The sequence below is a fragment of the Hyaena hyaena genome, unplaced genomic scaffold (assembly GCF_003009895.1).
Source record: "Hyaena hyaena isolate Hyena2069 unplaced genomic scaffold, ASM300989v1 scaffold_140, whole genome shotgun sequence".
Classification (NCBI taxonomy): Eukaryota; Metazoa; Chordata; class Mammalia; order Carnivora; family Hyaenidae; genus Hyaena; species Hyaena hyaena.
Genome location: NW_024080772.1, coordinates 3,342,087 through 3,356,143, shown reverse-complemented (window position 1 = coordinate 3,356,143; position 14,057 = coordinate 3,342,087). Strand labels below are relative to the sequence as shown.

Genomic DNA, 14,057 nt, shown 5'->3' with positions numbered 1-14,057 from the left:
GAAGCACTTACCCAAGGATAGTCCCTGGTGGCACCGGCATCACTTGGCGGGTTTATTTTCATTATTATAGTAATTTTCGGGCTGCGGGCTACAATTTTCACTTGCAGTGAGGTATTAAATTGAAATTACCCCAGATGTAATTGTCATACGGAATGATCCTGGGCACATGGAAATGAATGCTTTTTTAAGATGGAGTTTTATTGTCTCTATGTCAAGGTTTTAGGGCTCTGCCTTGTTAAACACACCAGATTTCTGTGTGTGTGTGGCAGGAGGTCAGGGGTCCGCACAGTGCGGTCAGCTGGAGCTGCTGGCCAAGGACATGCTGGGGGCTCTGTTGACTGGGATGGACACAGACCGGGGAGCAGAGCCCAGGACTTGGAGTGGTTCTATGTGGCTACCAGGAACCTCCATGCATGAACTCGGGCATGCGAGGAATCCCACCTTCATGTTCTGTACGTTAATGTAATTCGGATTCAAGGCCACGTTCCCCTGAGGTGGTAGGAAATTGAGCTTCAGACATTCTGGGAACTCTTCCCGCCCTGGGGTCTTAATCTGCACTGCGTGCAGCCAGGTCAGTCCTCCCAGATGCCAGCCACCTGTCCACACCGGTGACCGCCAGTCACCTGGCCCCTTGGTTCCAGCCCTTTAAATTTTTTAAAAAAATTTTTTAAAATGTTTTTATTTATTTCTAGGAGAGAGAGAGAGAGACAGCGTGAGCAGGGGAGGGTCAGAGAGAGAGGGCGTCACAGACTGAAACAGGCTCCAGGCTCTGAGCTGGCTGTCAGCACAGAGCCCGACATGGGGCTCGAACCCATGAACTGCGAGATCATGACCCAAGCGAAAGTCGGACGCTTAACCGACTAAGCCACCCAGGCGCCCCGGTTCCAACCCTTTAGATCTGCTTTGCCCCCCAAAGTTCTTACTGGTGCTCCCGCCTTTCCTCCCCTAGATGCACCCTGCTGGTGTACTGCGCGGACCTACCCCCGACCAGCATCATCATCACCTTCCACAACGAGGCCCGCTCCACCCTGCTCAGAACCATCCGCAGGTAAGACAGCCTCCAGGCCCAGCCCTTGGGAGGAGAACGTCTGCTCCCTGGCAGACTGGCCCTGTGATAAGGTCAGGCATGTCTCACTCCATGCAGGCGCTGTCTGATACAGGTCATGCATCCATTCTGTCGCTCTTCACCCTCCTATGGGGGTGGCTCTTACCCCATTTTATAGGGGGATATACAGAGGCCCCAGGTGGTCGGTAACTTGGAGGTCACTGGCAGCCACCGAGGACCTGGAGCACTCGTCCTTGACCATCGCACTAGACTGTCTCTGGAGCATGTGCTCTAACTTCCACAGCTGACAAGGGAGCCAAGGCCTTGCAATGCCGAGTAAATACCCCACCCTGGCATCAGGCTGGGATTAGAGCCTGGTTTTGTCAGGCACTGCCTGTCCCAGCACCTGCCTCTCCACAGCCTCCCTGTGGCCAGGAGCCGTGGTGCAAGTCAAAGCAGCACGAAAGCAATGCTGATATTTGCCTCCCCAGCCATCTGTCTTCTGTTCCAGCCCCAAATCCGCTCCGCCTCTCCACCCACCCTCAGCTCCTAGTCTGGGCCCTGCTCTTGCCCTAACAGGTGCATCCTTATTTTGGCCTGTGGCCTGCATGAATTTGTGACGTGTGAAAGCCCCAGCACCAGCTCCCAGCAGAACTGCGCTCAGAACACAGAGGGGGCCTGGAGACTAGGCCCTGGTTGTTTTGACTCCCTTTCCCCATGCCATGTCCCTTCTGCAACTCTGGAGCCCTCTCCTCATGCCCACCCTACCCCCAACACCATCTGGCCCCCATTCCTCTTTCAAGTCTGCAGCAGCATTGGCATCTTAGAGGGTGGTAATGGCAGCCATTGATCACGAGGTCCCTTTGTGTGCAGACATATCTCGGCTCGTGCTCTGAGCTGGGGAGGTGGGAGGCCACGGCTATACCCACTCTCCAGCTGAGAAAAGTGAGACTTGGAAGTACTAAATCAGCACCTGCTGCTGCTCAGCCAACAGTGGTGAAACAGGGTTCAAACCCTTGCACTCTGACCTCAGTTCTTCTCAGCAGCCCCTATAGGCAAGGCTATAGATGGTGGTGGTACTCAGCATCCCTGGTAGAGGTGTTGGGGTTGGCCCTGGGATAAAGTGCCTGCAATACCTCCATGCCCCTGGGACACATGGCCTGTTTGAGCCAACACCACATGGTCACCTGATCCCACGGAGAGGGAGGGCCAAGGAGAGGATGACCAAACCTGGTGAAATCTCTTGTTTCCATCTTGTGAAGCCACACCTTCCTGTGCCTGGCTGTGGGCAGGGAGGGACGCTTCAGGTGATGGGAGGGGGTCAGCGACAGGCTCACCCTGATGGTGGGCACCAAGTCCTCGGTGCCACCTATCACTTACAATGAACGTCTGCTGTGCAGGGTGCATCCCATAGGAACACAGGGAGGGACCTGCCCAAATATATGTTGTCTCCCCCCCTCTCTCCGTCCACAAGGGTGGCTCTGTCTGCTGCTCAGATGTCCTTGGCAACCGGCTGGCTGCTTCCTTCTGCCAGTTTCTTGCCCTGTCTGCCCTGGCTTCTGTGTTCGCCCCACAAGCCCCCAGATTCGCATTTGATTTCCCAACCAGGCTTCAGCTCTTGACAAGAAAACATCCTGAGTCCCTGTCAGGAGTCACTATAAATCTTGCAGTAGACTATCAAAGTACCTTTCTGATTTGTAAACCAATGTGGGCATATGGGGCCGAATGAGGGTACAGGGTGATCCAATCTACCTGGGTCTTTTCCGGTGAAGGGAGAATATTGTTTCTGGGCTTTACAGGCTGAGCAGGACACAGCGGAGTGAGGGTGACTACTTTGAAAATGCCAGACCATAGCCCCACTGCCATCATGGTCTGCTTGGGCAGTAGGCAGGGTTTCTAAAACAGACTTAGGGCAGCCTCTGCCTTTCCCTCCACTCATGGTGGTTGTTCCACAAGGTCATGTCTGGGCATGTCTGCCAGATGTTTCCATGAGGACATGAAGGTCAGAGAGAGTCCTCACCTTCCAAGCTGGCCTCTCTTCTTCTTTCTAGGAGCCATCATCTGACATGATGCACCTCCACCCCCTTAACACACACACACACACACACACACACACACACACACACACACACACCCCATTAGAGTCTTCCTCTGGGCTTCTTACTACATACACATCCCTACTCTAGCACTTAATGCATTTTTTCCAGGTGTAATCTTCAATGAACCCCTTTAGGACATGGATGGCATCTTATTCATCTCTTACCTAAGCTCCCTGTGGCTCAGTTGCCTGATCAAGAAAATGGGAATGATAACTATGGCTACCACAGAGTGTTGCATTGGGTTCCATGAGACAAGGGACTGAGAACTGCGGCCGGCATAGAGTAGGTGCTTGAGCAATGTTAGCTATCTCCATATCTGCACAGTGGGTGAGCTTGCAAAAGAAAAGAGTCTGTGGCGTACCTGGGGTCAAGTCCTTCCCCTCCTGCTTCCTGGCCATGTGACTTGGGCAAGTCACTGATCACATCTGTAAGGATGGGGATGTAAATATCCCTCGTGTTTCCAGTTCTATCACATTTCCCACAAGAAGACCTTGCCTGGGACATTTGGGGGTGTTATAATGTCCCGTGAGGCTCCCAGGCCCCGCATACTTCCCTAATGCCATGTTTATATTCTCAAGGTCACTTGAGGTGCTGCCTGTAAACTCATCCTTTTCAGCTCTAAGGCATGGTTTTTCTTCTCTTCTCACTGTTCCTTTATAATAGTAATAATGATAGTTTATAATAATGTCATTAATATTTTAAATGCATGCTGGGCTTTATGGTCTCCGGAACACATTTTCCTCAGTCCAGTTGGAGTCCCATCCGGAACTGGAACCTTTGAAGTCAAGGGTGCAATGAGGTGGATGGTGGCCCAAGGCCACAGGGATGGGAAGCACAGGGGCTAAGTCTCAGGTTTCTGGCTTCCAGAGGGAAGGTTGGGGGGCAAGTAAGGGTGCAGCCCAGTGCCTCTGTCCACTACCCTGATGAGCGCTGTCCCTGAAGCCCTGGCACCCTGTGCTCTGAAAGGGGGTTTGGGGCCCATCAGCACCATACTTTTCAGAAGACACCCATGAAGTGCCAGACCACACACCAAACCCCTGGGTGCTTTGCCAGAAGAGCCCGTGGACCTGTTTCCTGCCTCTGAGGAACTTCTGATATAACACCCAAGTGTGATATATGAAAACAGTAGAAGGAGGGTAGAACTGTGTATGAACAGACAGGCTTTTACATCATAAGCAGGGTAGGAGTGAATTTTAGGAGTGGAAGCAAGGAAGATTACTTCTAGAAGTTTCCATGGCCTGGTATTATTTGCCTTGGGATTCTCTTCCTTCCTTCCATTCCCTATCCTCATGCACCAATAAATCACAAGCCTCTGAGACAGGACTGAATGAGGAGCTCTTCCTATCTCACTTTGTCATCAATGAAAGGATCTTCTCTAAGGTATCTTTCATCTTTAATGTTCCAGAATTCTGATGGCTTTGCTGCCGGGCTCTCACAGGGGAAAGACGCTCAAGGGGAGGACTGAATGTACCTCTCCTCCCCTTCCTTCTCCCCCAGGACTTGACTAAGCTTTCACCCCTCTGCCCATACCTGCCTTTGCTGTCTGGCCCCCTGAGTTCCTGAGTTAGCTGGGGCGCCTGGGAGGGTGTACATAGAGGCACTCAGAGCTAGGCAGAGGCATGATAGGGGTGGGTGATGGAGACAGAGAGTCACAACCCAGATCATTGAGGGGACTTCTTTTTCTCTTAAGGAGACAGAAAACAAGCCCCAAGGAATGGTTTATCTTTATCTGGTATTGCAGTGGGTGTCTGTGTGTATGTGAGACCCAAGACCATCCCCTTCCTTTTGGGGGGTCCTTCAACCCTACATCTCCCGTGGGTGCTCTGGGGCATGTGTGATTGATCTCTTTATACCCTGAATTTCCTTACTGTTGCTTTTTTTTTTTTTTTGGTAAAATTCTGAACTTAGAGGAACAATCTCTTAGGTTAAGAAAAGGCACTCAGGGCCAGATTTGCCTGCTGTGCTCATACCAATTGTGTGGCCCTGGGCAAGCTCCTGTACCTCTCTACCTCAGTTTCCTTTTCTGCAAAACAAGAGCTACAGTAATAACTGCCTCACTATTGTGGAGGAGAGTGAGGGGGTTGAGGCAGTGCCTGGTACAGAAGGATTCTGTACAACTGACAGTTGTAGGAGTCATGATGCCCTCCAGCCCAGGGACGCAGCAGCATTCATACACAGTGGCTCTCAAACTTGAGCAGGCATCAGATCCCCTGGAGGGTCCCATCCCCGGATATTCTAACTCAGTGAGTCCCCAAGCATTTGCATTTCTAATAAGTCCCCAGGCAGGTGCTGCTTGCCCTAGATCCCACTTTGAGAACCAGTATCATCATTATTATCAATAACCTAGATTCTGAAAGCAGCCACTTGGCCACACATCATGGTAAGCATCTCTCATGCTGCCAAGAAAGTTGTGGTGCTGAAGGTTCGGTACCTACGGAAGCTCTCAAGCCAGCGAATGGTGGATACATACCTATAGTATTTGAGCCCAAGTCAGCCTGACTCCAGAAGGTCTAAACTCAACTGTCAGCCTGCCTTAGGTCTTCATTGCACTGGTATTTATGGAGCGTTTGATAAACCCTGCCTGCACACAGCACCGTGGAGTTCACAAAGCAATTTCAAATACATTTCCTCATTTCATAAGGCACAAAAGCCTGTGAAGTAGGTCAAGTATTAATATCGCCTGCCTTTACAAGGAAAATGTAATTACAGATGAAAACGAAGGCTGGGAGCAGCCTGGCGTCTTGTTCAGGATTGCACAGCCAGGAGAGGCTGGAGGCCGCCGGGCCTCCCATGCCGCTCACACCGCCCTGCTCACCCACTGCCTCCCAGGCTGCTCCGTAGGGGCCCTGCCATCAGGGCATGGCAGGCAGAAAGTGGAAGGTGTAGGTAGTTGCTAACTGCCTAGCTGCCCTCTGGCAGAGAAGTGAGCCGTGTGTAGGAGATTCGGTTCTAGAATAATTCCCAGGCAGAGTGTGATCTGGCTATGCAGGTGAGGTGAGCACTCCCATTCTGAGGTTGTGCAGAAAGGGAAAGGGCATGGACCAGCCATCGTGGGGGGGGGGGCAAGGCTTATCCTAAGCTGGAGGAAAGGGAGGGTTCGCTTGGTGGCAGAGAGGCTGTTGAAGCATCCTGGTGGATGAGCTGGGGAGGGCAAAGCTGGGGAGGGATGGAGCACCCAGGGTCTGGGTGGTGGGAGTGACAGCAGTGGTGCAGAAAGAGGGATGGGGGGATGGGGGGTGGGAGGGTGGACCATTTGGGCCAGGCCAAGCCCCTGGGCTAGACTTGACCTTACTCCACCAGCCACCCCAGGAACCCAGAGCACCTGCCATCTCGGGCTCTCCCAATCCAGGGCCACTTACACGGAGCCCCCACTATCACTCCAATTGCTCTGATTAGAGGAGCAAAAACAAGCCAGGTGTTACCAGGAAATGGTCTAATTAGCACTTACTGCTGACGATTTCAGTATGTTTTTTTTTTCTTTTTTAAACCCTGGGCATTTTTTATTTGCTAATCATCTCTCAGTTCAACCAGCACAGAGCTGCACGCGATTTACCTTTTGATGTTCACAGAAGAGAACTCTTGAATTTCAAAGAGCCGGCAGGGATTTGGGGGGAATCACATGCAGAAGCTGCAGCCTTCATCAAACCTCATTAGAGGGTATTCTTCAAGCAGGTTTTCCCTCTCTTTCTGCCTCCCTCCCCCCTTCCCTGTCTGATCAGGAGACTGGTCGTTGGGTTGGTGTGTGTTTTCCTTGGGACTATCAGTTGATCCAGTGTGGTGAGGGTTTCCTCCCATGACCTCCCGCCCCTCCCTGCCCCCACCTCCCAACAGCCAGCTCAGGGCTGGGAGTCAGGATTCCTCTCTCACCTTATACTAGTTGCCATGGTGAGAATTAAGGCTACATAAATAAAAGTAGCTCCAGGCAAAGTTCACCTCCTGGAGAGTCTCTGCATCCTGCTTAGACAGGGAAGCTCACCAGAATCTGGGCTCAGATTGGCCCTCCTCAGGGGAGGGACTCACCCAGCTCTTCCGCCAGCACCATCTGAACCCCCTCGCCAACATATGCCAGGCCACAGGCATCCCGCATTGAGTGGTGTGGCCCCCGAGGGTGTCTGAGGAACCATGTGGAATGTGGCCTGAGACCCCAAGGGGGCACCGAAACCCAGCCTTGCCCTGCGAGTGCACATCCGCAGTAGAGGCCAGTACACAAAGTCAGTCCCAGAAGTGTTACTGCCACTCAAAAATAGTAGCAATGGCTACTCCGAGCCAGACTTTGTGCTAAATGCTCTAGAAACATTTTCTCTCGAATTCTCCCAACGGCCCTGTGAAGTAGGTACTGCCGTTCTTATCCCCATTTTACAGATGGGGCCGCTTACTGCACAGAGCAGTAAGGTAACTTGCCCAAGATCACACAGCTTGTAGTAAATGGCTCCTGGACTATGAGCGGTCAGAAGGCAGAGCTGATATTCCCTTCATTCCTCATATACCCGGTGCTGAGCACATAGTAGATGTGCAGTACACATCCCTGGAAGGAATGATGGGCCACGGCTCTGAGCTGGCCTCTGGCAACACAGTAATGACAAGGACCCTGATTCCCTGGGCTGGACTTGACCTTTCTCCCCAGGGGGCCAGCAGAACCAACCCTCAGAGTCAGGCACGATGGAAGCCACAGGAAGCGGAAACCATCAGTTCTTACTGAGTAGCTGGAAAGCTCTTAGGGGAGGAAGTGCATTGAACTGGTCCTTGCAACAGAGGAGGGGTGCATCAGGCCATGGCAGCATGGGAGACCAGCCCCTCGGTTATGAATGAGCAGGATGCCACCAGATAAAGGCCCTAGGCGAGAGGAGGCTGGAAACGGGGTCCGTCTCCAGACAGCGAAGAGCGTGCTGAGGGTTTGGGTATAGACAGTAGGGAGCCACTGTGAAGGTCTTGTCACCTTACTTGTTTGCACCGGTGAGGAAAGTCACACGATGAGACGTCAGCTCCGGGCTTTAGAAAGCTCAGTCTGGAGGCCTCCAGAGGACAATCTGGGCAGGTCATGGCTGCTGCAAAAAAATCCGGCAAAAGAGGTTGAACCAGGACGGAAGTGTAAGAGGTGACCTTTCCTAGTGGGACCAGCAAGTCTTGGTCACTGACTTGATGTGGGGTTTCGGGGTATCACTGAGGACTCCCGGGTGTCTGTCTCGGTGCTGGGTGGGTGTGGTGGCATTCACCAGGAGGAAGCGGGACTGTATTCCAGTAGTGCACAGGTGAGCAGTGTGACTGCACATGCCCTTCGGTTGCTTCCAGTTTTCATTCCTCAAATGCAATGTTGTCTATTTAAAGCTCAGGTTAATGCATACGTTTAGCTGCTAGAAGTCATAATTACCTCCCCTCCTTGCACCTCACAGCGTACTGAACCGCACTCCTATGAATCTGATCCAGGAAATCATACTGGTGGATGACTTCAGCAATGACCGTGAGTATCATTGCTCCCTTGTTCTGAAGACACAGGTTCTATTCCCTGCCCGTGATTCTCCAGGGATGGAGGAAATCCTAGGTTTGCAGCAGGTATGGAAGACTCAGTGTCCATGTGTGGCTCAAGAGAGAGATAAACCTTACATTTTAAAAACAATTTCTTGGGTCCTCTGCCAAGGGTCTCTGAGGACCTACGCAGTATATTTAGTCGATCCTTGATTAGGTTGGGGTGTATGCGTGCGCACACACGCACGTATGTCACTGCCCTCTATCCTGGATGTGGACACCTTCAGAGGATTGACCCTGGGACTAGCAGTTTCCATTGCTTGAGGTTCCTGACTCATATCTGTGATGATCTGCTAGCCCGAGTACAGGTTTCAGCACCCCCTCCTTTCATTCCTGCAGGAGAGCTGGGTGGGCTCTGCGGGGCACCATGCGGGGTATCCAGTCACCTGGCCATGACACAGTGAGCAACCGCCCTTTGACCCTCCAGTCATTGGTTATCACTCTTTCCAAGTTGTCCTGTCAGAGAACCTGGACCCCACCCACCAGTATCCACTTTCCCCCAGAAGAGTGTGCAGGTGTCCTCAGATGTGCGTGTGTTGAGTTTGATGGGCACAACATTGGGGAAGCATCCTCAGACTTCAAGTGTTGGTAGGGCTGCCTCCTCCTCTGACAGTCATCATCCCATTGGTTCCCAGAGCCACCTATTCCTGGTGAGAGACCAGGGGAGGCAGGCAATGGCCCTGGGAACAGCTCCAAGTCCCAGGAGAGTAGAATCTGTTACCCCGAGTGCCGATGATGGCAGCTGGCTTAGGAGCCACTAGCACCCTGGGGTCTGCTGTGGGAAGGCAGTCACCTATACCCACTGCACAGCCTCAGAGCCCTGGGAGTAATGCCTGTGTGAGTTGTGCACTGGGTCCAGAGCAAGAAGATCAGACTCTCGGTACTTAAACTTGGTGAGCTGATCTCTGCTTCCCTAGTGAGGAAGCAGTTGGAGGTGGGGAGAAACTCCTCCTGCCAGGTCACCTGGTGCTGGAGGAGGGTATGCTGCTGGCTTCACTCAGAAGCAGAGCAGCCCCATGGTTAGAGCACCAACTCTGGAGTCAGCCTGCCCCACTTCAGATCCTAGACCTGTCACTTACTCAATCACCAGCTACCTATCTCAGGCACATTAGTAATTTCCAGGTGCCTCGGTTTCCTTGACTGTAAATGGAGATCATTATAATTATACAGTTTATGTAAGGATTTAAATGTGTTAACACCGGGCACCTTGGTGGCTCAGTCGGCTAAGCTACGACTCCAGCTCAGGTCATGATCTCATGGTTCATGGGTCTGAGCCCTGCATCTGGCACTGTGCTGACAGCTCAGAGCCTGGAAGCCTGCTTCATATTCTGTGTGTCTCTCTCTATCTCTGCCCCTCTCCTACTTGTGTGCTTGCTCTCTCTCTCTTGCTCTCAAAAATAAACATTGAAAAAATAAAATAAATGTGTTAACACACTCAAAGTGCTTGGAACAGTACCTGACCCAGAGGAAGCCTCTCTGAGTCTCTGTTATCACTCTGTAGAGTCCAGAGGCAAACAGAGAGGTTAAGGGTGGTAAACCAGTGAAGCAAAACCAACACACTGGGGTCTCAGGTTGGAGTTCAGAGACTTGGTGGATCAGGGAAGCAAGGGGGCAGGTAGGCAAGCCAGGGGACAGGTCCAGGGTGATGCCGAAGACAGGGTCTCCTGCCCATCCCGGCACATTCCCCTGCATGGTAGAGAGAGAGAGGTAAGCTGGCTCTGTGTGCTGGGATACACTTGACAGATCACTTAGCATATAAGGTCACCGGTATCAAAAGTCCATGATCAGAAAGGAAACTGCTGTTCATCTCATCCACTGTGTGGTCTCAGCAGTTTTTTCTAGAGCCCACTAGACTGAGAAGGACCCTTGTCTCATGCTTTTAATGGTCTATAGAAGAGGAAAAGACCCTTCCAAGAATTCCCATCAGGAAGTGCTTGCCAGCAAGCACACAGCTGCTACTATGTGACCTGCTCCAAAGAGGCCCCCCTTGAGGCCACTTTGCATGAACTGGGGCATGTTTGTATATATTTAAAAAAAATTTTTTTAATGTTTTATTTATTTCTGAGAGAGAGAAAGACAGACAGCGTGAGCAGGGGAGGGTCAGAGAGAGAGGCAGACACAGAATCCAAAACAGGCTCCAGGCTCTCAGCTAGCTGTCAGCACAGAGCCCGATGCGGGGCTCGAACCCACGAACCGTCAGACGCCCAACTGACTGAGCCACCCAGGCACCCCTGTTTGTATATTGGTAGAAGCGATCAGTCAGCCTCATCCAAAACCCACAAACACTCCAAGGTCCAGACAGGGCTCTGCGACTGGGGGCAGGGGCAATGGGTAGGGCTGCCTTACGTACTCTTCAAGTTCATCTCCACCCAGGACACTCACTCCATGTAACCTTTTGTCTTCACAGCTGATGACTGTAGTCAGCTCATCAAGTTGCCCAAGGTGAAATGCATACGCAATATGGAGCGGCAAGGTAGGTCTGTGCTGCTGGGCAGGACCTTGGAGCATGAGTGTGGGTGATTGGGGGGGTGTGTGCATCTGGGTGTATGTTCAGGTGCAGGGAGTGTCACATGGCTCCCCTGTGAGCTTGTGGGAAGACAGAAGGACAGGGGCATCCACTTGCCCATTTGTCCCTCCTGCAGGTCTGGTCCGGTCCCGGATCCGGGGTGCTAATGCTGCCCAGGGCACCACTCTGACTTTCCTCGACAGCCACTGTGAGGTGAACAGGGACTGGCTCCAGCCCCTGCTGCACAGAGTCAAGGAGGTGAGTGAGGCCGACTAAGGGTCAGAATCCTGCAACCCCTACCACTTGGCAGTCTCAAGCCAGTACTTCACATATGCCCCCCAGGCCCTCTGGGAGGGGGGCAGGACAGACTGCCATCCCCTTGTTAGAGATGGAGAAACTGAGGTAGAGCAGCCTGCCCAGGGTCACACGGCAGGGCAAGGCCCCGGGCCAGTTCTTTGCATCACACTGTAACCCACAGCAGGAGCTTCCAACAGCAGCTGATACATGCCACGTGCAGCTTCCTGGGTGAGAGAACTGCCCAGAACTATTTCTCCCAGGCAATAGAAGGTTCCAGAAAATCTGCCCCTAGACTGCTCTGGAATTCCATATGCTTCCTTTCTCCATGTCTCAGTTACTCCTTTTGAAAGTAAAAACAAAAACAAAACAAAAAAAACCCCAAAACTTTCTTTAATGTTCCCAATGGTATTTATATTCCCCAAAGTCCATCTGCCCCCATCCTGATCTACACAAGTCACCAGCAGGTGCCATTGTTGGTGCTTAGCATTGGTGCCCTTCATTTTCTTCCTGAGTTAATGACTCCCACACCCCTCTGTGTGTGGGACCTCTGTGTACGAGGTCCATTGTTTTTTACATACCCATTTCACAGACGGGGACACAGTGTTGGGGGAATTACAGACCTGAGTGGATATCCTCTAGCTAGCACCCCTGCACCAGAGCCTCCACATTGCCTCAGCACCATCTTTCCTGTGCAAAATGACAGGGCCGAGGCTGAAAGAATTGGGATATGTGAACCGCTCCAAAAAGCGGGAAACCCTTCCTGGCTTGTTCGTCCGGATGAGAGAAGCTCAGTGGGTTTGCAGAGATCTCACACATGGGCCCAGAGCTTAATACCCATCCTGTGACCGACTTCCCTGAGATTGGGAAGGGCTCAGACACTCGGTGCTGTTCAGGAAAATGCTCTCTCGCCCTCTTTCTGAAAAATGTCTAGCCGAATAGGTCTGGATTGAAAAATAGTAGATTATGAACAGACCATTTAATTTCAGGGTTTTTGCCTGGTCTTGGAGGCTCTTCCAAATCCTACTCTTCACAGAGGTGAGGGGGGGCAGGGATGGTGCTGAAAGTACCAACCCTCTAATCAAGTCATTGGTTCCCCTGCTGACCAGTCATCTCAATCGCATAAACTCTGGTTAGGTGAAAGAGGATTACTATGAATAGCAAAGACCACCCCTCCCCCCTAGAGCCTGGAGTCTGCTTCAGATTCTGCATCTCCTTCTCTGCCTGCCCCTCCCCCACTCACACTCTGGCTTGCGTGCATGCAGCGTGCTCTCTCTTTCTCTCCCACTCTCTCTCTCAAACATAAATAAACATCAAAAAAACTTAACCAAAAGAAGGAGCTCTTGTGCAATGAACCAGAATCAAAAGCCAGGTGTATATTTCTTCTTATATCCCAACATCACAGTGTACCGCATTTTTTAATTAAGTTTTTTTAAATTTTATTTCAAGTAGTTAACATACAGTGTTATATTAGTTTCAGGTGTACAATGTAGTGATTCAGCAATTCTGTACATTCTTGAATGCTCATCATGATAAGTGTACTCTTAATCCCTTCCTCTATTTTCCCCATTGCCCGCCCCCACCTCCCCTCTGGTAGCCATCAATGTGTTCCCTGTAGTAAGAGTCTGTTTCCTGGTTTGTCTCTTTTTTTTCCCCCTTTGTTCATTTGTTTTGTTTCTTAAATTCCACATATGAGTAAAATCATATGGTATTTGTCTTTCTTTAACTGGCTTATTTCACTTAACATAATACACTCTAGATCTATCCACATTGTTGCAAATGGCAACATTTCATTCTTTTTATGGCTGAGTAATATTCTATTGTATATACAGCACATCTTTTTTAAAAATATTTTTTAATGTTTATTTAGTTTTGAGAGAGAGACACACAGAGTGTGAGTAGGGGAGGGGTAGAGAGAGAGGGTGACACAGAATCAGAAGCAGGCTCCAGGCTCTGAGCTGTCAACACACATCCCGACGCGGGACTCGAACTCATGAACTGTGAGATCATGACCTGAGCCAAAGTCGAATGCTTAACCGACTGAACCACCCAGGTGCCCCTACAACACATCTTTATCCATGCATCAATCCATGGATATTTGGGCTGCTTCCATAGTTTGGCTATTGTAAATAATGCTGCAATAAGAATTGGGGTGCATGTATCCCTTTAAATTGATGTTTTTGTATTTTGGGGGTAAATACCTAGTAGTGTGATTACTAGATCATAGGGTAGTTCTATTTTTAACCTTTTGAGGAAACTCCATTCTCTTTTCCAGAGTGGCTGCACCAGTTTTCATTCCCACCAGTAGTGCATGAGGATTCCTATTTCTTAACATTCTCACCAAGAATTGTTGTTTTGTGTTTTGAATTTTAGTCATTCTGACAGGTGTGAGGTGATATCTCATTGTGGTTTTGCCTTGCATTTCCCTGATAATGAGTGATGTTGAACATTTTTTATGTGTCTGTTGGCCATTGGTCTGTCTTCTTTGAAGAATGTCTATCCAGGTCCTCTTCCCGTTTTTCAGTTGATTGGATTTTTTTTTTTTTTTTTTTTTTTTGGTGTTGAGTTTTAAAGTTCTTTATATATTTTG

General features: G+C 50.7%; 1 protein-coding gene across 1 annotated transcript in view; it reads left to right on the top strand.

Annotated features, from left to right (window-relative positions):
• Positions 1-949: 949 nt before the first annotated feature.
• Positions 950-14,057, top strand: part of GALNT14 (polypeptide N-acetylgalactosaminyltransferase 14) — a gene marked incomplete at its 5' end in the record, with an annotated part of 50,498 nt that continues 37,390 nt past the window's right edge. Inside the window, 4 exons of the mRNA XM_039238458.1 lie at positions 950-1,048; positions 8,535-8,602; positions 11,075-11,140; positions 11,310-11,431. Of these exons, the coding sequence (XP_039094389.1) occupies positions 950-1,048; positions 8,535-8,602; positions 11,075-11,140; positions 11,310-11,431 (355 nt within the window). The remainder of the gene's footprint in view (positions 1,049-8,534; positions 8,603-11,074; positions 11,141-11,309; positions 11,432-14,057) is intronic.